Source organism: Eptesicus fuscus, chromosome 14 (genome assembly GCF_027574615.1).
Source record: "Eptesicus fuscus isolate TK198812 chromosome 14, DD_ASM_mEF_20220401, whole genome shotgun sequence".
Taxonomy (NCBI): domain Eukaryota; kingdom Metazoa; phylum Chordata; class Mammalia; order Chiroptera; family Vespertilionidae; genus Eptesicus; species Eptesicus fuscus.
In genome coordinates, this window is record NC_072486.1 from 29116972 (window position 1) to 29140216 (window position 23245).

General features: G+C 41.5%; 1 protein-coding gene across 2 annotated transcripts in view; it reads right to left on the reverse strand.

Annotated features, from left to right (window-relative positions):
• CDK14 (cyclin dependent kinase 14) overlaps positions 1-23245 on the reverse strand; it is a 513399-nt gene that overhangs the window by 488167 nt on the left and 1987 nt on the right. For both annotated transcript variants that reach the window (XM_054726652.1, XM_008149228.3), the window contains exon 2: positions 9972-10003. In XM_054726652.1, coding sequence (XP_054582627.1) covers positions 9972-10003 — 32 coding nt within the window. The remainder of the gene's footprint in view (positions 1-9971; positions 10004-23245) is intronic.

Below are 23245 nucleotides of genomic sequence, written 5' to 3' on the forward strand. Positions count from 1 at the left end.
CAAGCAGAACAGAAACAGACATATAGATACTGAGAACATTTGGATGGTTGCCAGATGGGAGGGGGGTTGGAGAATGGGTGAAAAAGGTGAAGGGATTAAGAAGTACAAATTGGTAGTAACAGAATAGTCATAATATAGTCAATAATATTCTGATAACTATGTATGGTGTCAGATTCATGTTACCTGAAATAATAAAATATTGTATGTCAACTGTAATTGAAAAATAAAAATGATTACCAAAAAATAAAAAAAAGCCTGACCCTTTACTTAGCTGATTTCAATTATCGTTATGGTTCCTAGCATAAGAGCTATCTCAAATACAACCAAGCAATTTGAGGGTCTGTAGATTATAAATAAGTGGCTCAAATTTCAGTCAGAAGGAACATGGGTATATTGGACTCCCTGTAGCTGGGCCCATTTTGTATGGGTTGAAGGAAATCGTAAGTGCCTCCGCTATATGAAGAGACTTCCCACACCAAAGGTCAGCTTTCCGCAAATGAATTCAAACATGCAAATCAAAGCACTGCCCCAAAGGGAAGGCCAGCGGCCTCCCAGGGGAGACCCCCTGCAGGCGAAGGGTCCTGTCAAGGGATGCGCAGCGCTCGGGGAGGGAAAACAGACACTATTCATGCCTTCAACTTCTGTAACAGTCTGTCTCTTGGGAATTAAGGAAGATGAAAGTGACTAATTCTCCCAAATGTCATACATTTTGCATTTTGTGACATGAACTTCCTCTCTGAATCTTTACGGCACTACCCAGACATTCTAGGCACTGTCTGGGACTAGACATAATTATGGCAATTATGCCTACCATAATTAGGGAGATGGCAAATGTGATCAAACTGAAGGAAACACTGAAGCACAGAAAGTTTCAAGCCTCCGAAAATTTCAACTACATTTCCAATGAGAGAATTAAGGAGGAAGTCAAGTTCTTTTTCAGTCAGTCACCCAAAATGTTGGATTTGAAACATAAAGACTTACTGGCACAATGAGAACAATCTGTAAATTTCTAGACATCTTACCTGGGATAGGTTCCTGTCTTCCAGGGTTGGTAGACATGGACCATGGTGAAAATAAAATAGGATATAAAATTACATAAAATCTTACTCTAAAGAGTAACACTGTGTCTGTGCCCAGGCCCCACACCACAAGATCACAGGAGCTAGTCCGCCTATAAATGTCAGTGGATAAATTCTGTGAGCCTGGCTAGACTGAGAGTCAGGTTGAGAGCATGTCCAGAGTCTCACATAAACCAGACATCAATAAGCCCCTGAAGCACAAATCTCCGAATTGACGTGAAGGACGTATCATGACAAGAAAGACATTTTGAGAAGATTAACAGATGGAACCACGAGGTCAATTCAGAGGTTATTGAGATAAAAGAGGTAAAAGAGATAAAGTCTTGAACTGAGGTCGTGGGAGCTTGAATGACGATGAAGGCACTGAAGTAAGAGATGACTGTTTGATAAGGTGGAAAGATGGGCAAAGGATAGATCCTGAGAGGCCTCGGCAGCCACGCTAGGAGTGTGGACTTGACTCTGCAGCCGACAGGAAGCTTTTGGAGTATCCGGCGGGTGAAGAGCCTGATGTGTATTTCAGATCTGTCATTCCCTTGGAACTGAAGGCAGGGAAGCCAGTTAGACCACGGCAAGTCCAGGCAAGACAAGATGAGGCTGGACGGGCACCTCCGCGGTGGGAATGGAGATGGCAGAAGTGGACAAGGGCCAACGCCTGGATTTAGGGCTGGGAGGGATGATGGTGTCAGGTTTTCGCCTTGGAAAACCGTGTGGCTGTTACAGCCAATCGCTGAGACAGGAGAGAGACGGGTGCAGGTCTAGGGAAAATAAGAATCAGTGACGTTCAGTAAGGGCTGAGACTGAGGTGACCTTGAAATGCAGCGGCAGAAGCCTCCGGTGGGCAGCTGGACCTCACGGTGTGGCATTCAGAAAGCTGAGTCAGCCACACTGACGTGAGGATAATACCACGGGGCAGCCAGAAGCAAGGGAAGGTCAAACCCCTGGAGGGGGGCATGCAAACATGACCACAGAGGAGGGAGGGTTTCCGGTATGATGAAAGAGATGGGGAACTCAACCACGCTCAGGGCCTGTGGTGTAACACCTAGACACAAAGGAAGAAACAGAAAATGTAGATAAGAAAGGCTCAATCATACAGTTTCTGGCATGGGAGGGAGGGGAAGGAATCAAGAGGAGAAGAGGAGGAACTAGCCTAGCACGGAAAAGACCACCCTCCTCCAAGATGGGGTGGGGGTGGGGGTGGGGAGTAAGATTGGAGCAAAGGAAGGTACACGTGTGGGCGAGGTGCTGATGCCGAATAGCGGAAGGTGTTGTAAGAAGCTGGAGGGAGTTATGCGTTGCACTTTTTCCAACAAAAAAATTCCTATGTTGAAGTCCTTTAACCCCCAGGGCTTTTGAATGTGATCTTATTTAGAAACGGGGTCCTTGCAGATGTAACTGGTTAAATTAAGATGAGATCCTACTGGAGCAGAGTGGGCCCCTAATTCAGTTTGATTGATGTCCCTATAAAAAGGGGAAATACCAAATCGAGGGACGACGAGGCGAAGAAGCAAAGGGAGAAGGTGGCCATCCACAGGGTAAGGAAAGGGGCTTGGCATACATCCTTCCCTCACAGGCCTCCGAAGAAACCAACCCTGCCCACGCTTAGATTTCAGACTTCTGGTCTCCAAAGCGTGAGGCACGGCATTTCTGTCGCTTTAAGCCACCCGGTTTGTAGTGAATTTCTATGGCAACTCTAGCAAACTAACAGAGGGAAAGTCACCTACTTAAAGGAAGGAGGGTTGCTAGGAGGTTTGGGGAGAGCGGAAAGGTTTCAGCAGGAACGAGGCCAGCCCCACAGTGTGCACAGCTGCCTCAGGTTCCAGCTGAGGCTGGAGACGACGAATGTACTTACGCTGTGGAGCGATTTCCTCCATCGGCTCTTGGCAAGAAAGGAAAGGACGCCAGTTCAAAATCAAGGGCTGGCAGAGTCTACTACAAGCAACGTACAAAGGGGCGAGGCCATTGAGGATACCGGCAAGACAGTGATGTGCCATAAACGAACAGGGAAGCAGGGGACGGACTGCGGGCTGGAAGAATGGGACAGCGCAAGCAAAGGAGGGGTTATCTGGGAACTGGACGCCAGTGACGAAGAAGAGACAGAGGGAGTGCAGCCAGAGTGAGAGAGCGAGGAAGGGAAGGTTATTACTGGGGTTTAATATTTCTTTTAATATTTTTATTGAATTCAGAGAGGAAGGGAGCGGGAGAAGTAGAAACATCAATGATAAGAGAATCACTGATGAGTTGCCTCCATCACACCCCACACTTGGGATCGAACCCACAACCTGGTTCATAGGTCGACGCTCAACCACTATGCCATGCCGGCCAGGCTGGGATTTATTATTTTAGATGAGAAAGTCAGGGAAGTCTGAAGTGAGACCCTTGTATACAATGCATACATCATTCACACAGACCCTGAGGCCTCCAATGATGATGGCTGGGGTGAGAAAAGACACAACTTCCACTACCCTCAATGGATGGAAAAGAATGACCAGGAATATCCCCAAATGGTATTTGTACCTAACCCCTGGACTCTAGTTCTCATAAAAATCAGCGCCACATTTATCATTGCAGGTAAGTGTCATAGTTACATCTTTATACAAAACTAGAGGCCCAGTGCACGAAATTCATGCACGGGGGTGTGTGGGGGGGGGTCCCCTCAGCCCAGCCTGCACCCTCTCCAATCTGGGACCCATAGGGGGATGTCCGACTGCCGGTTTAGACCCGATCTCTGATTGATCTCCCAGGATCAGGCTTAAACCAGCAGTCGGACATCCCTCTCATAATCCAGAACCACTGGCTCCTAACTGTTCACCTGTCTGCCTGCCTGATCACTCCTAACTTCCCCCCCTGCTGTCCTGGTCACCCCTAACTGCCCCCCCTGCCGGCCTGGTCACCCCCAACTGCCTCCCCCACCAGCCTGATTGCCCCTCACTAACCCCCCTGCCGGCCTGGTCGCCCCACGCAGCCTGCTGCTCAGTCGTTTGGTCGCCCCTCACTAACCCCCCTGCCGGCCTGCGCCCCACACAGTCTGTTCCGTCGTCCGTTTGGTTGCGATGGCCACTTAGGCTTTTATTATTATAGATAGCCAAGAGAGGCATAGACTAGAAGCTGAAATCAATGGATACTGCCCCCATCCATCTCACAGAATGATCACATTCAGCGGACAGGAAGCAAGTTAACCTAGAAGAAGGTACTTGAAGAAGTTACAGTTCAAATGTAAAAATGTGAAGCTATTTGATAGGCTTTGTACACACTTTTCTAGCATATAAAAAATAAAACAGCTAGAAAATGGCAAAATGTTTTCCATTTCCAAAATGTTGGCAGTCTCTTATACTTCACAAACATGAAATAATTGAGCAGAGTAAAGAACAATTAGAAAAATTCATAAGTGACCACCTTTTTTTTCCCCCATACAAATAAGTGCTTAACTATCTAGATCATATACCATAAACAAATAAAACTCTTCACATTTAAAAGGTTTATTTTAGTCACTAAAATTTCTGTATTTCTCCCCAAAGAGCCAAGCATAGTGAACACTTTGTTCTGACAACTTATCTGAGCTAAAGTAACCGAGGCATGAAGCAGAACTAAAACTACACAGTTTAACCTCTTAATTTATGCATAAGAACCATTCATGAATTGCTGTGGCTTTTGACTTTTCCAACTCTTTCTATACACATATATGTATACTTAATTGGAACATTTTGCTTCCAAAGTTCAAAAGGTTTTATGTGTGGTAATTTTACATTGGTGCAGATTAACTATATTTCTGACCTTTTACATTTTAGGTATTATTATTATTTTAAAACAAATAAAATTTTAATAAATAAGATAAAAAATTTACCAGAAGTCATAGTATAGCTATTGTTAACTGCCTCAGGAAGAATGGATCCACTCAGGGGACATGCCATGCCATTTATTGGGGACCAAAGGTGAGAAAGAAACTTGGAAAGTTCTATAATAGTATCACAGTTATGAAGTTGACACTTACTAGCTCTCATCACAATGTCACCAAAAACACTGTGTCCACTTAAAACTATGACACAAAATAGCAATGTTCTTTCATCCTTCAATAGGGCTTAACCATTTGTTTCTCCAACAATTATTTATTTGGCCCCTTCATTTTGGCCATGTACTGTGTCAAACCCTAAGGATCCAAAATTCAAAAAGTTCAGGGTGGGGAGGGAGGGAGTTTTGTAGGGGGAAAAAAACAACAAAAGAATAAACTAAAACCAATAAAATTTTATTTGGGATATCCTTATAAACTAGAGGCCCGGTGCACGAAATTCGTGCACGGGGGAAGGGGGTGTCCCTCAGCCCAGCCTGCACTCTCTCCAATCTGGGACCCCTCGAGGGATGTCCGACTGCCCGTTTAGGCAAGATCCATAAACGGGCAGTCAGACATCCCTCTCACAATGCAGGACTGCTGGCTCCCAACTGCTCACCTGCCTGCCTTCCTAATTGCCCCTAACTGCTTCTGCCTGCCAGCCTGATCACCCCTAACCACTCCCCTGCCATCCTGATTGATGCCTAACTGCTCCCCTGCAGGCCTGGTCACCCTAACTGCCCTCCCCTGCAGGCCTGGTCCCCCCCAACTGCCCTTCCCTGCAGGCCCGATCGCCCCCAACTTCCCTCCTCTGCCGGCCTGGTCACCCCTAACTGCTCTCCCCTGCAGGCTTGATCGTCCCCAACTGCCCTCCCTTGCAGGCCTGGTCCCTCCCAACTGCCCTCTCCTGCTGGCCTGATTGCCCACAACTGCCCTCCCTTGTAGGCCTGGTCCCTCCCAACTGCCCTCCCTTCAGACCTGGTCCCTCCCAAATGCCCTCCCCTGCTGGCCATCTTGTGGCAGCCATCTTGTGTCCACATGGGGGCAGCCATCTTGTGTGTTGGAGTGATGGTCAATTTGCATATTACTCTTTTATTAGATAGGAAGGAGGATAGAGGCCTGGTGCATGGGTGGGGGTCAGCTGGTTTGCCCTGAAGGGTGTCCCGAATCAGGATGGGGGTTCCCTTGGGGTGTGGGGCGGCCTGGGTGAGGGGCCTGTGGTGGTTTGCAGGCCGGCCATGCCCCCCGGCAACCCAAGAGGAGGCCCTGGTATCTGGGATTTATTTATCTTCTATAATTGAAACTTTGTACCCTTGAGCAGAGGCCAAAGCAGGCCAGGGTTGCAGAAGCTTGGCTTCCTCCATCGCTGGGGGCAACTCAAGCCTCCTGCTCTCTCCAGCTCTGTGGCTGCCGCCATTTTTGTTGGGATTTATTTATCTTCTATAATTGAAACTTTGTAGCCTTGAGTGGAGGCCTGGGCCGGCCAGGGTGTGCAGAAAGCTTGGCTTCCTCCATTGCTGGGGAAACCCAAGCCTCCTGCTCACTCTGTGGCCGCAGCCATCTTGGTTGGGTTAATTTGCATACTTGCTCCTGAGTGGCTGGTGGGCGTGGCTTGTGGGTGTAGCGGAGGTAAGGTCAATTTGCATATTACTTTTATTAGATAGGCTGATTAGTCTGTCCACATCAAATGTGCAGATTAAACCCACAGAACATAAAATGCTTCATAGTTTAATCGGGACCCAAATGCACAATGAATTCAGAGCAAAACGATCATCCTTAGAACATCCTCTCTCCAAATATGATGGCTTCAACAAATCCCCCTTTTCAATAAAACTACCTACCAATGTAACTATCTGAGGCCCTCAATACTTAACTTCCAAAGTGCCTCTCATTTTCTCTCTACAGCAAGCATTAGAGGGCAGTTCCTGAATAAATTCCAGGCTGGTTATGAAAATTAATAAATTCCAGTCAGGCTATTGCAGCCTACTTAAGAACAAGTAAATAAACATATTTTTCAAATAGGTCTATATTTTTTTCTTCTCCATTCAAGGTCAAACATGGATACACACCCTAGAAAAATCCTCTCTGTAAACCAAGGAGTAGCAACTAGACTCCAGCTCCAGGCGTTCTGTAGGAGGCCACAGAGCCACGGAGCTCCAGCTCAGAAATACTGAGAGGGAGAAAAGCTGCCACATCCCGATGCCTATCTAAGATGCGGACCCAGCCCCGGGTTTTAAGATTCAAATGGTAAGATCACAAAACAAGTTCAAGAAAACTTCTATCGCTATAATCTGAAGAGGACCTTAGAAGTCACTGACTTCCTATTTACATAATCACAGATCTGGGGCTCTTTTCCGATCTTGTAAAATTGTAATTTTATGTTGATTGTTACATAGAATTCTATCATACATTTAAACATCATAAGAAAGCAACCTGAAGATGGTAGTCTAACTGATTGGCTTTACAAATGAGAAATTGAGCCCTAGGTAAATTTAATGACTTGCCCGCTAGGTAGGAACTGGCAAATGACAACTCACATCATCTGACACTCAGTTCAACACTTGCTCTCCTTCTTGGCAACAGTTATTGACTCTTATTCAATAGGTAGTTATTGGCTGTTAACCATGTGCAAGACACCCCAGGGATCACAAAGCTGAACGCAGTCATCCTCAGAATGACCTGGAATGACCTGCAATGCAGTAGGTTTTAGACAATCGTTTTAGTTTTAATTAATATGCAAATCATCATACAAAAGCTTATATGGAATTCTAGTGGAATATCTGAAATAACTCTCCTCATAACTCTAATTCTTAATTTCGAACTAAATCAACCTTGTAGCCTGCTTCCCAACCCCAACTACAGAAGGTGGATGTCATGGTGAGAGCTTCGGTGAGGAGGAGGAGGAGGAAGACAAGGACAACGATAATACCAATAATGAGACATTTCCTATGTGCCCATCACTGTTCTGGAACCTTGATCCTTAGCTGATTTAATCCTCACAATTTTGTAAAAGGCTTGGAAAGAGTCAATCAATTGCTCTTGAGAAGGTGGCTAAGTTAGGGTTTCCTTTTACCCAGGCAGCCTTTACTACTGCTCCTCCCAGGCTGCTGACCTGGGCCTTCCCCTGATTAACTGGAAACTCCCAGGCGCCTCCAGACCTCAGTTTCTCCATCTGTGAAATGATGATGTGGGCCACGTACCCTCCAATGTCTCTTCCAGGGCTAGCATTCTGAGGTCTACCGGTCAGAGGTATTTAACCAATCTCTTGTGGCACCGAGGAAGGAAAACACTTCGTAAAAGCTAAGGATAATTTTTCCCAAATTACAAAATCCAGACTTTATGCAGAGATTTTGGGGTAATGGAGGGTGGGTAGTTAATGGGTCTGGTATACACATCCTTAACTTTCACCTAGGATCCAGCCTCAGCTTTTTTTGAAAGCCACATGTCACAGCCACATGGCAGCATACCATACAATCATTAACAATAGCATTTAAACAAGAGGTGTTTTGCATGGCTAAGGATGATTAGTAGTCACGTGTAAAAATAAAGTAAAGTAACATGTGTGGTCCAGGTGAGAAGGAAAAGAGCCAGCTATGTAATATGTGGGTTGTGGTTTTCCGCTTGTCTTTTAACACGAGGAAAGGAGCAAGAAGAACTTGCAACAGTGGTTGTAACTGGCTAATAGGATCTGGGAGACTTTGCTTGCTCCTTTTTCTTATTTTTCTTTTTTATGAGAGCTCACATTACCTCCATAATTAGCGGGGAGGCTCTTCTTTATAAAGAAAGAAAAGGTGCCCAATATTCTCACATTGATTTCTTCTGAGAAGGAAGAAAATGCTCACCTACAAACATCTCAGTAACCCGGCTGAAATCCCAGAAATACGGGGTTAGAGAACATCGTTATTACTACTGCAGACGGGGAAGAAAAGATTCCTCTATTGCCTCGGGTCTAGAGTAACTAAGTTTTATAGGACGTTTCAGAAAGGCTGGCAGCGGAAGTGGCTTTGGAGTCCAGGGACACAGCTTTGCAGAGCTGGGCCCGGGAAAAGGAGCAGGTGCAGCAGCCGAAGCAGCCGACCGTGGGAGCCAAATGACGCCGGCCCCATCCAGAAATCCCGGTCTGGAGCAGGTTCCCCTGAGCGGTCCTGCCCGGCGCCACAGCCGGCCACGGGGCCAAGAGGACCTGCCAGGCTCACCAACGTCCTTTCCTCTCGGAAAGCACTACAGCCGAGGGTGACAGGCAGCATCTTCCATGGAATCTGCCACGGTGAGCCCCACCAAACAAATCTAGGCTTTTGTTCGTCTTCAGGATAAGCCCATTGTATAGACACAACAGTGGTCATGGATAAACATGTAGTATGTATATACGCATACACATGTGGCCCAGTTTACAACGCAGATCAATTACCGAGGCTTTGGATGGCGACAATGAAACACCACTTGATAGCACTCTTGAGAACGTTTTGAAAACACATTATTTCTCCGGTGATCCCCACTGATACAGGAAAAACTCAGGAAAGAGTACAACTGAAAAATCACACTCAGAATGCTATTAATTACCTCTGCCTTACTGGACCAGGCTTTTTTTGCTACTGTGCGGCAGGTAGAGAAAGCCGGATCTGACAGACAAAGCACAGGAAAACTAGAACGGGAAAAGTCAGCTCGTCCTCTGGGAGCCTGACAGACAATGCGTGGCGTCAACATGGCATCGCACCCTGATCCAGAGGAGGTGCGCAAGGGCGCGGCGGTGCCCAGCCTCCCTGCGGCTCCACGCTGGCCCCGAGCACGCACAGCACACTGCGCCGGGCCAGCACTGCCACCAGCAAGGCAGCGCCACCAAGGCCTGCGGGGTCTCCCGTGGGCTTGTTAATTTAAAAAGACGTATTTTTGTTCACTCATTCGACTGATTTAAAACTGACAAATAATATAGTGTAACTGAAGAGATATCACCTCTTGTTGGTTCTCTGAAGGCTTTTTTTCTTCTGTTTCTAAGTGTGAAGTTGGCACCTACTGACTTTACTTGGCAGTAATTAAATACATCCAACATTAGATAAAGAAATTTAACCTACCTCGTCAAAGGTGGTGTCGTCTTTCTTCAAAGCTATAAAATAAAAAAGGAAAGGAAACAGTTATTGTGAAACATCTCAAAAAAGAGGCCAAGTATCTAAGTTCTAGAAAACAGAAAAGAAAAAAAAAATACCAAAGCAGTATGGTGTTTTCATTTCAGAAAGTAAAACTGTACCCCAACCTGAATAACAATGTTACGATACAAAGATGAAAACTGCAAATGGGAGAGAGAATTGCACAGCATGCATCTTTGTGAAACACTCTCATGCATATGTAAATGAGACTGTCTTCCCAAGTATGGAAAAGAAGTATGCATATCCTTCCCCTACCTCCTCTGTTGTACGAAAATGTTTAAATGAAAGTATGAAAACAAAAAATCAAAAAGTAAGATTAAAGAAATTTCCCCTTAAACTTCTGCGTTTTGAGCCTACATCATTACACATGGCTTATGGACCTCCCAGACCAGCTGTTAGGATGACACCCACCCTTACAGGGCCCTGAATGAGATTCTCATACTGAGAAAAATTTAAGTACAGTGATGAAAGACCAGGCACGTACAATATGCACTGCAGCTACATAATTCAAACTTTTCAACATGAGAAACTGTACAGCAAAATATCAACAAAGGAAACAATACGTTCAGAATATGCTATAGGAACTAGTGAATACTTGAAATGTATTTTAAACCTATATGGCTTCAGAACTGAAAAAGAGAAAGAGAAGTATTTCATGCATAGTTGGCAAACACCTCCTTCCTTAAATTGTAATCCTACAATTACTTAGAATGTTTCATATTAAGGTAATGCAGAAAGTAGCTAATTTAAATGAAACCACCCGTTGGAGAAATGTTTCAAATTTATAGAACTGTGCTTAGGCGTTTACTCGCCTACACTGGATAGTTCTACTCCAGATAGAAGTACTTGGGTAGCTCTTACTTGGGAAGCCATGTTCTGTCAAGAGCAATGGAAAGCAAATTATTTTGGCAATTAAGCTTCGAGAGACGTCATGTACCTCAGCTGAAGTTATCATATCAAAGCTTACATGATATCGGCTAGCAACCCTAAAAAGATTATTTTTCTGTTTCATAGTAAAAAGTTGTCTCTTTAAAACATCAGTAAGTATGTGGTTATGGTGGTGCATTAAGGGGGATGAGGACAGGTTGAGGGAGATAAAATGTTTCTGAAAGTTTAATTCTTAGCCTTCCCCTTTTGCCTAAGAAACTGATCTGGAATAGATTCCTCTACTTCCTTTAATTTAGAACAATTTATTCTGAATGGAAAAATTAAAAGAAAGTCCTATTGTCCCAGTTTCAAATGGCTTCTCTCACATTCAATTACACATATTTTATTAAATTTACATTAATAATCTATCTCAAATAACCTATTTTGATAGAAATACATATACAAGATCCTAGGTGTTCTTGATAGCTAGGGTTAGTTCTGAATGGTTAAATTTTAACTTAGAATGTAAAACTTCTCATCTAGAAGGTTTTCTTTAAATACTGGTCAACAATGTTACTAGACTATATCCTCAATCCCTCAACCCAAGGCATGTCCTTTAATTAACATACGTGACTAGTGATTCTGTTATAAAATATTAGTGACCTACATAAATTAAGTATAGACAAATGGTTCCATCTAAAAAAAACCACAATATTTGAAATAGAAATGATTAGCTCATTGATTTCAAATACGAAGTCAACTATTGTCCAGCCTCAGACCTAGCACATTTAACAAAGATTAATGGAAATCATTTTGAGGCTGCCATACACGATACAAACAGCAGCAAGCTTATAATTCACAGTACAAACTTCTAAATGTATTTATTTTGGACATGATAAAAGTTCTGGAAATTTAGCCATGGTTTTTCTTAAGCAAAGCATCCAGTAAGAACTAGAGTTGAGCCCAGCTGGTGTGGCTCAGTGGTTGAGCGTTGACCCATGAATCAAGAGGTCACGAGTTCAATTCCTGGTCAGGGCACATGCCAGCATTGCAGGCTTCATCCTCAGTAGGTGTGCAGGAGGCAGCTAATGAATGATATTTCTCTCTCATCGATGTTTCTCTCTTCCTTCCTCTCTCTCTAAAAATCAATAAAAATATATTTTTTAAAATAATTAGAATTGATACTATCCCTTAGAGAATTGCAAATATGGAATGAAGACCCTCAAGTTGAGAGATGAAGAAAGCAGAAAACCAGAATTCTTCAATACCCAGAGTGGACTATTTCCTTCTTGCTTCCCCCCCCCCCCCCCCCCGCCAAATCCTGCCAATTCCTCCAACATTCTGGATAAAGATGTGGGGTCTGTAGATAAAAAGAGGAAATAGAAGAGGAAACTGCAGGTGCATTTTCTAAGATATAAAAGCAGGGAGCCAGATTCTCTCCCCTACACACTATTCTCGAGTCCTGGATACTACAGGGGAGAACCAACAAGTCTGTGGCTTCATTGAAACCCTCTTTCGCTAGACTGACACCTTACACGGAAACCTTGCCCTGAAGGACAGTTGTAACAACAAAGGCCAATTACAGGTGTCATTTCCAAATATTTATCAGTCACTGGTGACCTAAACAAACACACAACATCTCATTATTGATTACATTCCCTGATTGTCATTAATCATTCACATAAATGTAAGCCCACAATTGTCTTCATAGATATCGTGGAGTAATAAGCATATTACATGTTTCTGGGTTAACAGCGGAGCATGTATTTAGCCATTTAAGATAATCAGATTTCTATTCATTCTTCTGCTCAGACATTGCTTCCTCTAGAAAGCATTCCATGATCTCACTAAGACTAAAGAGATACCCATCCTATGTTCTCCAACAGCAAATTATGCCAATCTTCAAGGTGGAATTTTTCACTGTACACATAGTCTATCCCCATTCATTGGCCTGTCTTCTCTTAAAGTCGTGAGGACAAGGACCAGTACTGATGCCAGCACAATATCTAGAACACAGCATGTACTCAATAATTAATTAGTTGTTGAATTAATGAGTTATGTATCTCAATCGCAAAAAAGACAACACCTTACATTTGAGACACTGTAAAGTTTTGGCATATGAAAACCATACACTATGCTCTCTTATGAAAGGATCCTTGATATGAATTCATTTCATATTTTTCAAATTAAAATCTTTTGAAACTACATTGAGAGAGGGACAACAGCTAAATTTTGTCTCACCCTCCCTTACACTTCTCTTACATTTCTCTTTGACAGAATGGACTTATCAAATGACAACTGGAATCTAGAGTTACACACTTATAGCACAAGGTAACGAACCCAAAAATTCAGTGTAACCACAGACTCTTCCTTTTACTCAGTTCTCCCAAAAAACTCTTCTAAAGAAATGGAATACATGGGTTTCATCTCAAATATCAAAGAGTATTAGCTTCCTTTCTCTAGGAGAAAATCCAAATAAGGGTGAAGAAATGCATTCAAATGAATATGATGAAATGTCACTTTGACCTTACTCTTATACCAGATATTACAGGAAGGTTTTTTCCTCCTAGGCTAACATTCAAAAATAAATAAGTAAACCAAAGCACTTTTATACATGCATATTGGCGTGACCAATGGACACAGACACTGCGGCGGTGGGGGATAGTCCTAGGGGGTGGAATTGGTGGCGGGGGGGTGTCAATTGGGGAAAAAGGAGACATATGTAATACTTGAAAGAATTAAAAAGACACACACAAAACAAACACAATAACCACTAGCAAAAAAAATAAGTAAATAAACAAAATAAATAAATAAATAAATAAATTTTCATATAAACTTTCTAAAAATTTAACAAATTCCCATTTGTCTTTGTTTATGCTAGCCTAAATTAAAAAAAAAAACACACGAGACAACTACTAGTATAGTAATTCTTAAATAAATCAATACACAGACACTATTTAGCAGTAAACCATAAATACTAATGAAATCAATGGATGACTTTGAAATTCAATTACACCCATATTATAAAAGAACCATAGCTGTATAACAGTCACTCCCTGGCAGATGTCGTAAATTAGAGTGCCATGGCTTGAAAGCCAATGTGTTTTATTAGACCTTCTACAATGCAGTAATCTCAGATCAGCTGTATTCGAGATGGGCAATGACAAAGTTGGCATGATCTTTCACGTAGGAATAAATTACACATTAGCACTGCCACTTTCAGGTAGTCAGAATTATTATTAATAAACATTGATTAGATATCACCAACTTTCAAAAATCACCCTTATTTTCTGTAGCTGAATGATTACTACTTTCTATGGCTAAACAATAATACTGTATATTTTATCACACAACAAGCTACACTTTTGAATCATACTAAAAAAGCAAAATAAAGTCAGTATGTTCATTTCAAAAGCCATCACAGATTGGTTAAAGTGAATGACTATGTTGTGATATTGGATTTTTTTTTTTTTTTTTTTTTTTTTAATATTTTTATTGAGGTATTATATGTGTACATATCTTACTATTACCCCCCCCCACCCCACACCCACACATGCCCTCCCCCCCCAGAGTTTTGCGTCCATTGTTTATGCTTATATGCATGCATACAAGTCCTTCGTTTGATTTCATAACTCCCCCACCTTTCCCAAACTTTCCCCCTGTACTTTGAAAGTCTGTTTGATGCTTTACTGTCTCTGTATCTATCTTTTTGTTCACCACTTTATAATGTTCTTTACTATCCCTAAATGAGTGAGATCATGTGGTATTTTTCTTTCATTGACTGGCTTATTTCACTTAGCATAATGTTCTCCATTTCCATCCAGGTTGCTGCAAATGATGAGAATTCCTTCTTTTTTATGGCAGCATAGTATTCCATTGTGTAGATGTACCACAGTTTTCCGATCCAGTCATCTGCTGATGGGCACCTAGGCTGTTTCCAAATCTTAGCTATTGTAAATTGTGCTGCTATGAACATAGTGGTGCATATATCCTTTCTGATTGGTGTTTCTAGTTTCTTCGGATATATTCCCAGGAGTGGGATTACTGGGTCAAATGGGAGTTCCATTTTCAGTTTTTTGAGGAAACTCCATACTGTTCTCCACAGTGGCTGCACCAGTCTGCATTCCCACCAGCAGTGCACGAGGGTTCCTTTTTCTCCGCATCCTCGCCAACACTTGTTGTTTGTTGATTTGTTGATGATAGCCATTCTGACAGGTGTGAGATGGTACCTCATTGTTGTTTTGATTTGCATCTCTCGGATAATAAGTGACTTTGAACATGTTTTCATGTGACTCTTGGCCTTCCTTCTGTCTTCTTTTGAAAATATTCTGTTTAGGTCTGTTGCCCATTTTTTTATTGGATCATTTATTTTCCTCTTATTGAGTTGCATAAGCTGCCTGTAGATGTTGGAGATTAAACCTTTATCAGTGATAGCATTTGCAAATATGTTCTCCCATGCAGTGGGCTTTCTTGTTGTTTTGTTGATGGTTTCTTTTGCTGTAAAAAAGCTTTTTATTTTGATGTAGTCCCATTTGTTAATTTTCTCTTTAGCTTCCATTGCCCTAGGGGCAGTGTCAGTGAAGAATTTCTTGTGGCATATGTCTGAGATTTTGTTGCCTGTGGATTCCTCTAGTATTTTTATGGTTTCCCGTCTTATGTTTAAGTCCTGTATCCATTTTGAGTTTATTTTTGTGTATGGTGTAAGTTGGTGATCTAGTTTCATTTTTTTGCATGTATCTGTCCAGTTTTCCCAACACCATTTATTGAAGAGACTGTCTTGACTCCATTGTATGTTCATGCCTCCTTTGTCAAATATTAATTGAGCATAGTGGTTTGGGTCGATATCTGGGTTCTCTATTCTGTTCCATTGATCAATATGTCTGTTCTTGTGCCAGTACCAGGCTGTTTTGAGAACAGTGGCTTTGTAATACAGCTTGAAATCTGGTATTGAGATCCCACCTACTTTATTCTTCTTTCTGAGGATTGCTGAGGCTAGTCGGGGTCTTTTTTTATTCCAGATGAATTTTTGGAGAGTTCTTTCTAGGTCTGTGAAATATGCTGTTGGTATTTTGATGGGGAGTGCATTGAATCTGTAGATTGCTTTGGGTAGTATGGACATTTTAATGATGTTGATTCTACCAATCCAGGAACATGGTATGTTCTTCCATCTGTTTACTTCTTCCTCTATCTCTTTTTTCAGTGTCCTGTAGTTTTCTGCGTATAGGTCTTTTACCTCCTTAGTTAAGTTTATTCCTAGGTATCTTAATTTTTTTGGTGCGATGGTAAATGGGATTGCTTTTTTAGTCTCTCTTTCTGTAAGTTCATTATTGGTGTATAGAAAAGCCATAGATTTCTTGGCGTTAATTTTGTATCCCGCTACATTGCCGAATTCATTTATTAAGTCTATTAGTTTTTTGATGGAATCTTTTGGGTTTTTTATGTACAATATCATGTCATCTGCAAATAAGGACAGCTTCACTTCTTCTTTTCCAATTTGGATGCCTCTTATTTCTTCTTCTTGCCTAATTGCGATAGCTAATACTTCCAGTACTATGTCAAACAGGAGTGGTGAGAGTGGGCATCCCTGTCTTGTTCCTGTTCTTAGGGGAAATGGTTTTAGTTTTTGCCCATTGAGTATGATGTTTGCTGTGGGTTTATCATAAATAGCTTTTATTATGTTGAGGTATGAGCCTTCTATTCCCACCTTGTTGAGAGTTTTTATCAAGAAAGGGTGTTGGATTTTGTCAAATGCTTTTTCTGCATCTATTGATATGACTATGTGATTTTTATCTCTCAATTTGTTTATGTGGTGTATCACGTTTATTGATTTGCGGATATTGTACCATCCTTGCATTCCTGGAATAAATCCTACTTGGTCATGGTGTATGATCTTTCTGATGTACTGCTGGAGCCGATTTGCTAGAATTTTGTTGAGGATTTTGGCATCAATGTTCATGAGGGATATTGGCCTGTAATTCTCTTTCATTGAGTTGTCTTTATCTGGTTTTGGTATTAGGGTGATGCTGGCTTCATAGAAGGAGCCTGGAAGTGTTCCTTCCTCTTGAATTTTTTGGAATAGTCTGAGGAGGATAGGTTTTAGTTCTTCCTTGAAAGTTTGATAAAACTCTCCTGTGAAGCCATCTGGCCCCGGGCTTTTGTTTGCCGGAAGCTTTTTGATGACTGCTTCAATTTCTTCCATAGTTACTGGCATGTTGAGCTGTTTAGAATCTTCCTGATTGAGTTTTGGAAGGTTGTATTTTTCTAGGAATATGTCGATTTCCTCTAGGTTGTCCAGTTTGTTGGAATAGAGTTGTTCGTAGTATTTTGTAACAATCCTTTGTATTTCGTCGGGGTCTGTTGTTATTTCACCTCTTTCATTTCTGATTTTGTTTATTTGGGTCTTCTCTCTTTGCTTCTTGGTGAGCCTGGCTAGAGGTCCATCAATCTTGTTTATCCTTTCAAAGAACCAGCTCTTGGTTTTGTTGATCTTTTGTATTGTTTCTTTGGTCTCTATGTCGTTTATCTCCGCTCTGATCTTTATTATTTCTTTCCTTCTGCTTACACTGGGCTTATCTTGTTGCTCTCTCTCTAACTCTTTGAGTTGTTGGGTTAGGTAATTTATTACCATTGTTTCTTGTTTTTTGAAGTAGGCTTGTAGAGCTATGAACTTCCCTCTCAGGACTGCTTTCATTGTGTCCCATAGATTTTGGATTGTTGTGTTTTCATTGTCGTTTGTTGCCATGATGTTTTTTATTTCTTCCTTGATGTCTTTGGTAACCCAGTCATGGTTTAATAACATGCTGTTTAGTCTCCAAGTGTTTGATTTCTTTGGGTTGTTTTTATTGTAGTTGATTTCCAGTTTTATGCCACTGTGATCTGAGAAGATACTTGATATGATTTCTATCTTCTTGAATTTGGAGAGACTTTGCCTATGTCCTAACATATGGTCTATCTTTGAAAATGACCCATGTGCACTTGAGAAGAATGTATATTCTGTGGCTTTGGGGTGAAATGTTCTGAAGATGTCGATTAATTCCATCTGTTCTAGTGAGTCATTTAGGATTGATGTTTCTTTGCTGATTTTTTGATTAGAGGATTTGTCCAATGGTGATAGTGGGGTATTGAAGTCTCCTACTATGATTGTATTACTGTCAATCTCTCCTTTGATATCTTCCAGGAGTTTTTTAATGTATCTTGGTGCTCCTGTATTGGGTGCATATATGTTTACCAGAGTTATTTCTTCTTGTTGGATTTCTCCCTTTAGTAATATGAAGTGGCCTTCATTATCTCTTGTTATGTCCTTCACTTTGAGATCTAATTTGTCAGATATAAGTATTGCAACCCCAGCTTTTTTTTCATTTCCATTTGCCTGGAAAACCTTTTTCCATCCCTTTACTCTCAGTCTGTATGCATCCTTTTTTTTGAGGTGGGTTTCCTGTAGACAGCAGATATCTGGGTTTTGTTTTCTTATCCAGTCTGTTACCCTGTGTCTTTTGATTGGGGCATTCAATCCATTTACATTTAAAGTTATTATTGATAGGTACTTATTTGACGCCATTTTTATTCTATACCCCTGTGTACCTTCTTTGCTTCCTATTTCTTTCTTTCTTTTTTTTTTTTTACAGCAGACCCTTTAGCATTTCTTTCATTGCTGGTTTGGTGGTGATAAACTCCCTTAGTCCTTTTTTGTCTGTGAAGCTCCTGATTTCACCTTCAATTTTGATTGATAGCCTTGCTGGGTACAGTATTCTTGGATTTAGACCCTTCCTTTGCATGACTTGGTATATTTCATTCCATTCCCTTCTGGCCTGATGAGTTTCTGTTGAGAAATCAGTTGCTAGTCTGATGGGGGTTCCTTTGTATGTAACTGTCTGTCTCTCTCTGGCCGCTTGTAAGATTCTTACTTTGTCGTTGGTGTTTGCCAACTTAACTATAATGTGCCTTGGCGTCGGTCTTTTGGGGTTCATTTTGCTTGGAACTCTGTGAGCTTCTTGGATTTGTGTGGGTTTTTTCTTCCCTATATCAGGGAAGTTTTCTGTTATTATTTCTTCAAACAGGTTTTCTATTCCTTGCTCAGTTTCCTTTCCTTCTGGCACCCCTATTATCCTGATGTTGTTTTGTTTTGTATTGTCCTGAAGTTCCCTTACGCTCTCCTCCATCTTTCTAATTTTTGTTTCTAGAAGCTGTTGTAATTGGGTATTTTTTTCCATCTTGTCTTCTAGCTCACTTATGCGGTCCTCTGCTTCATCTAGTCTACTCTTGATGCTTTCTATTGAGTTCTTTACAGCAGCGATGTCATTTTTCATTTCTTCTTGGTTCTTCTTCATTTCTTCTTGGTTCTTACTCATATTGTCGAATTTGTCTTCCATCCTTTTCAGCCACTTTATGACCATTTCTCTGAATTCTTTCTCTGATAGGTTGTTTGCCTCTAAATCGTTTACTTCCTTTTCTGGTGATGCCTGCTTCTCTTTCCTGTTTGGGCTGTTTCTTTGTCTCCCCATGGTCTCTCTTCTCCGGATGTCTGGTTATATAGATTTCTCTCTCTGGCGTTGATTTAAAGGTATAAAATACAACACAACCAGGCACAACAGACAAGGCACTGAACAGAATTGTATTCACGATATTAATAACCTCCAATAAAGGTAACCACCAGAGAAAGACAAATTAGGGAATAGGAGTGGAAGAGGGAGAGTAAAAAGAAAGAACAACAACGAAGAAAAAAAAAAAAAAAACAACAACAAAGAGTGTGAATCTGAACTTGGGAAAAGAGCAGAAAGAAAGAAAAGAAAAAACAGAAAAGAAAAAAAAAAGTAAGAGAGACAAGAATGATACTAAGAGAGAAAAGGGGAACAAACTATATATATGGGGAGTAAACTCCACTAGAACAACCACTATTCCCAGCAAATTCCAGCAACACGAGCCTGGAGATTAATACAAACTGCAACAGCAGCTAATATCAAGTGAGGCAAGGGAAAACAAAAGTAAAAAACAAACAAAAACAAAGCAAACAAAAGAACCAACCAAACCAACAAAAAGAATAATCAAAACAATCTCATAAAAAAGCTTAAAAATTCAATCTAATCAACATTCAAGCAAACAACAACAAAAGGCCCGAGAGAAAAATAATTTTTTAAAGGTAGCGTAGAGAGAGGTTTGTATGGATTTGGAGCAGGGGGTTGGGAATTAGATATATAAGTAGGGTGAAGTTTTAGCAGGGAGTAAACTGAAAAAGTAGGGAAAATCTAAAGCCAGAAAGGGTTAAGATAAACTGGGGACCAAAAGGGGAAAGGTTAGGAGGAGAGTGATGGCATAATTTTAGCTTTGAGATAGGGTAAAGCGATTGTAAGGGAAAGATGCAAATCGAATGTAGGACACTAATCCAAAAATAAAAGAAAGGGAAAATCTAATGACATTAAAAAAAAAAAAAAAAAAAAAAAAAAAAAAGTAAAATAATAGTAATAATAGTGCTGATTGAAAATAAAAATGTAATAATTAAAAAGGTGAAAATCAAGTGAGGAAAAAGAAAAAAATATTAGTTTCTTAAGTAAATGATGCAAAAAATGAAAATAAAAAAATATGAGAATAAAAAAATTGAAAAATTGAAAAAAGAATTGAAAATTAAAAAATAGGAAGACTAAAATGTGCAGTAGCGGCTGTCATTCACTTCCTCTATTATTCTGTTTGGTACGCCTTTTTCCCAGTCTGGGCGGTATTTCAGTTCAGCTTCATTCCAGGGCTCCTCAGTGTTGGAAGCCAGTCCTGCTTTTTAAGCCAGCCGTGTCTTAATTTCTCGTATTTATTTTTGATTACACCAGAGACAATTAGCGTTTCAGCCCCTGGGTGGCAGTGTTTCTGAATTGACTTCCGGGCCTCTCTAGCTCTTTTTTCTTTTTTTTTTTTTTCCCCCTTCTATGGCACTCACTACCGGTTTGTGGAGATGTGCGCCTCAGAGCTGCCTCTCTGATGGTCACAAGCAGCTCTGGTCCCCAGGTTCCGAAAAAACACCTTCCCCCTGCAGTCTTTCAGGGTTTCCACCTGGGTTTACCTCTGTATTGGGCTTAGCAATCAGAGTCGGAAAGAGCCCAGGTGTGCGGACCGTGGGTCTGTGCCCCAGACTAAGGAGCCTGCACTCCTTTGAAAATTCTTAGTCTGACCCTCCTCGTCAGATTAAAATGAGTTGCTTTCAAGAGGTCACTTCTGTTAGCAGCTCAGAAGACCCCCCTCCTCATTCACGGATCACGGCAGTTCCAACTGCCGCCGATTTTTCTAGGCACAGACCTCCCGTCTCCTGCCGGTCCTGCGGCTGCCGCACTTCCCTCACCCAGCGCTTCCCTCCCCCACCGCGGGGATTAGAAACCGCAGCTTATTTCAGACAAAATCTGACCTTTCCTTGGTGCAGTGAAGAGTTTCTTTGAATCCGAGTGTTTGCGCTGATAGGGGACAGGTGGTCTGGTGCTCCCAGCAGCTCAGTGTTTGCAGTTGTCGCAGAAAGTCAGGTTTCCACCAAAATCCTCCTTTCCTTGCAAGATGGCGAGGCGCCCGGCGAGCCCGCAGCTCCAGGAGGGGACCCAGCCCCTGTGGGTGCTGCGCGGTCAGAGGAACACTGCCCAGCACTCCCCCGCCTTCTCCTGGAGTTTAGCTGTCCCTTGGCTTGCCCACATACACTCCCTCTGCGAGCCTCCGCTGCTCCGACTCTCCGCCCCAGGAACAGACTCCAAACCCGACTCTATTCCGTCGCCATTTTTTCAACTTTTCCCCGATATTGGATTTTTTAACAGGAATAAACACGTATTCTTTGATCGCCTCATGAAGTACCAATGAAGAAAGGAGAAAGATAGAAGATAAACAAAATAATTGAGGAATAATAGCCTCCAGGAATGATCTCCATCATGTGACACATATTGCACTAGGTATTTTATGTATTTTATTTAATTTATCTTCACAACAACCTTAAGAAAACTGACAAATGAGTACTATGGGGTTTGGGGAAATTCTGCTAGTTGCCCAAGGTACACAACAAGCAGAATAAAAGGGGGTCCAAATCCCCTTTAACTAATTAATTAAACCCCTAAACAATTAACAAATTCCCATTTGTCTTTGTTTATACTAACCTAAATTTAAAAGAAAAAAACATGAGACAACTATTGTACTTCCTAGATAAACCAATACACTGACACTATTTAGCAGAAAACCATAAATACTATTGAAATCACCTACTTTCAAAGAAATGACATTTCTTCATATTCATTTGAATGCATTTCTTCACCCTTATTTGGATTTTCTCCTAGAGCCGTGGTCGGCAAACTGCGGCTCTCGAGCCACACGCGGCTCTTTGGCCCCTTGAGTGTGGCTCTTCCACAAAATACCACAGCCTGGGCGAGTCTATTTTGAAGAAGTGGCGTTAGAAGAAGTTTAAGTTTAAAATTTGGCTCTCAAAAGAAATTTCCATCGTTATACTGCTGATATTTGGCTCTGTTGACTAACGAGTTTGCCGACCACTGACCTAGAAGAAAGGAAGTGTATACTCTGATATTTGAGTCCAACTCCAAAACCTACCTTGTTTCCAGGCTAGCTCTACCGTCAAGTCAGGGGCCACTTCTTCCCTTACTTCCCTTGCTCTCCACCGGAAGATCAATTATGTCAGTATGATGCCATCACAAATAATGATAACCACCTATTGTGAGCACCTATTGAGTATTACATAGCACACAGGACCTCATGTGTATTATTCCACTAATGCCCATGACAAAATTGATTTGTACACAAAAAAAAAAAAGGTTGAGGGACCTGTCCAAGGTCATTCAGCGACAAGTGGCAACACCAGAAATCCCCAGTCTGTGTGACACACAGCCCACAACACCCTTTACCTGTGTACCATACAATTCCATCGTAAAACCTCAATTCAACAGCCTCCAATACCTTAAAAACCCTTAACTAATCAGATTGATTTCACTGATTTTTGATTTTGCAAACACAACCTCAAGAAAACATATGGATAACAAAGGTTCATTTTTCTGTAATGCTACTTCGAAGAAATGTCTTGGGCTTAAATCATAATCACTTTAAATCTCTTTATCTCCTTTTACAGTATTCCAGAATGAGATAGGCTATTCAGAATCAAGACTTTCCATCAATACAACAATCAGTTATGTTTACTGCACCGTACCGTTTCCGAAAGGAAGTGAAATCTACTAGATCTTAGAAGACATTTTAACAAGAGCCAGAATCAAAACGAGTTTCACATCACTAAATCTCAGGAAGCTAGAAAATCCAATTAACTATGCTGCCCCATTTGACAGCACTGTAGTTCATCTAAGTGATACTGATTGTCGATC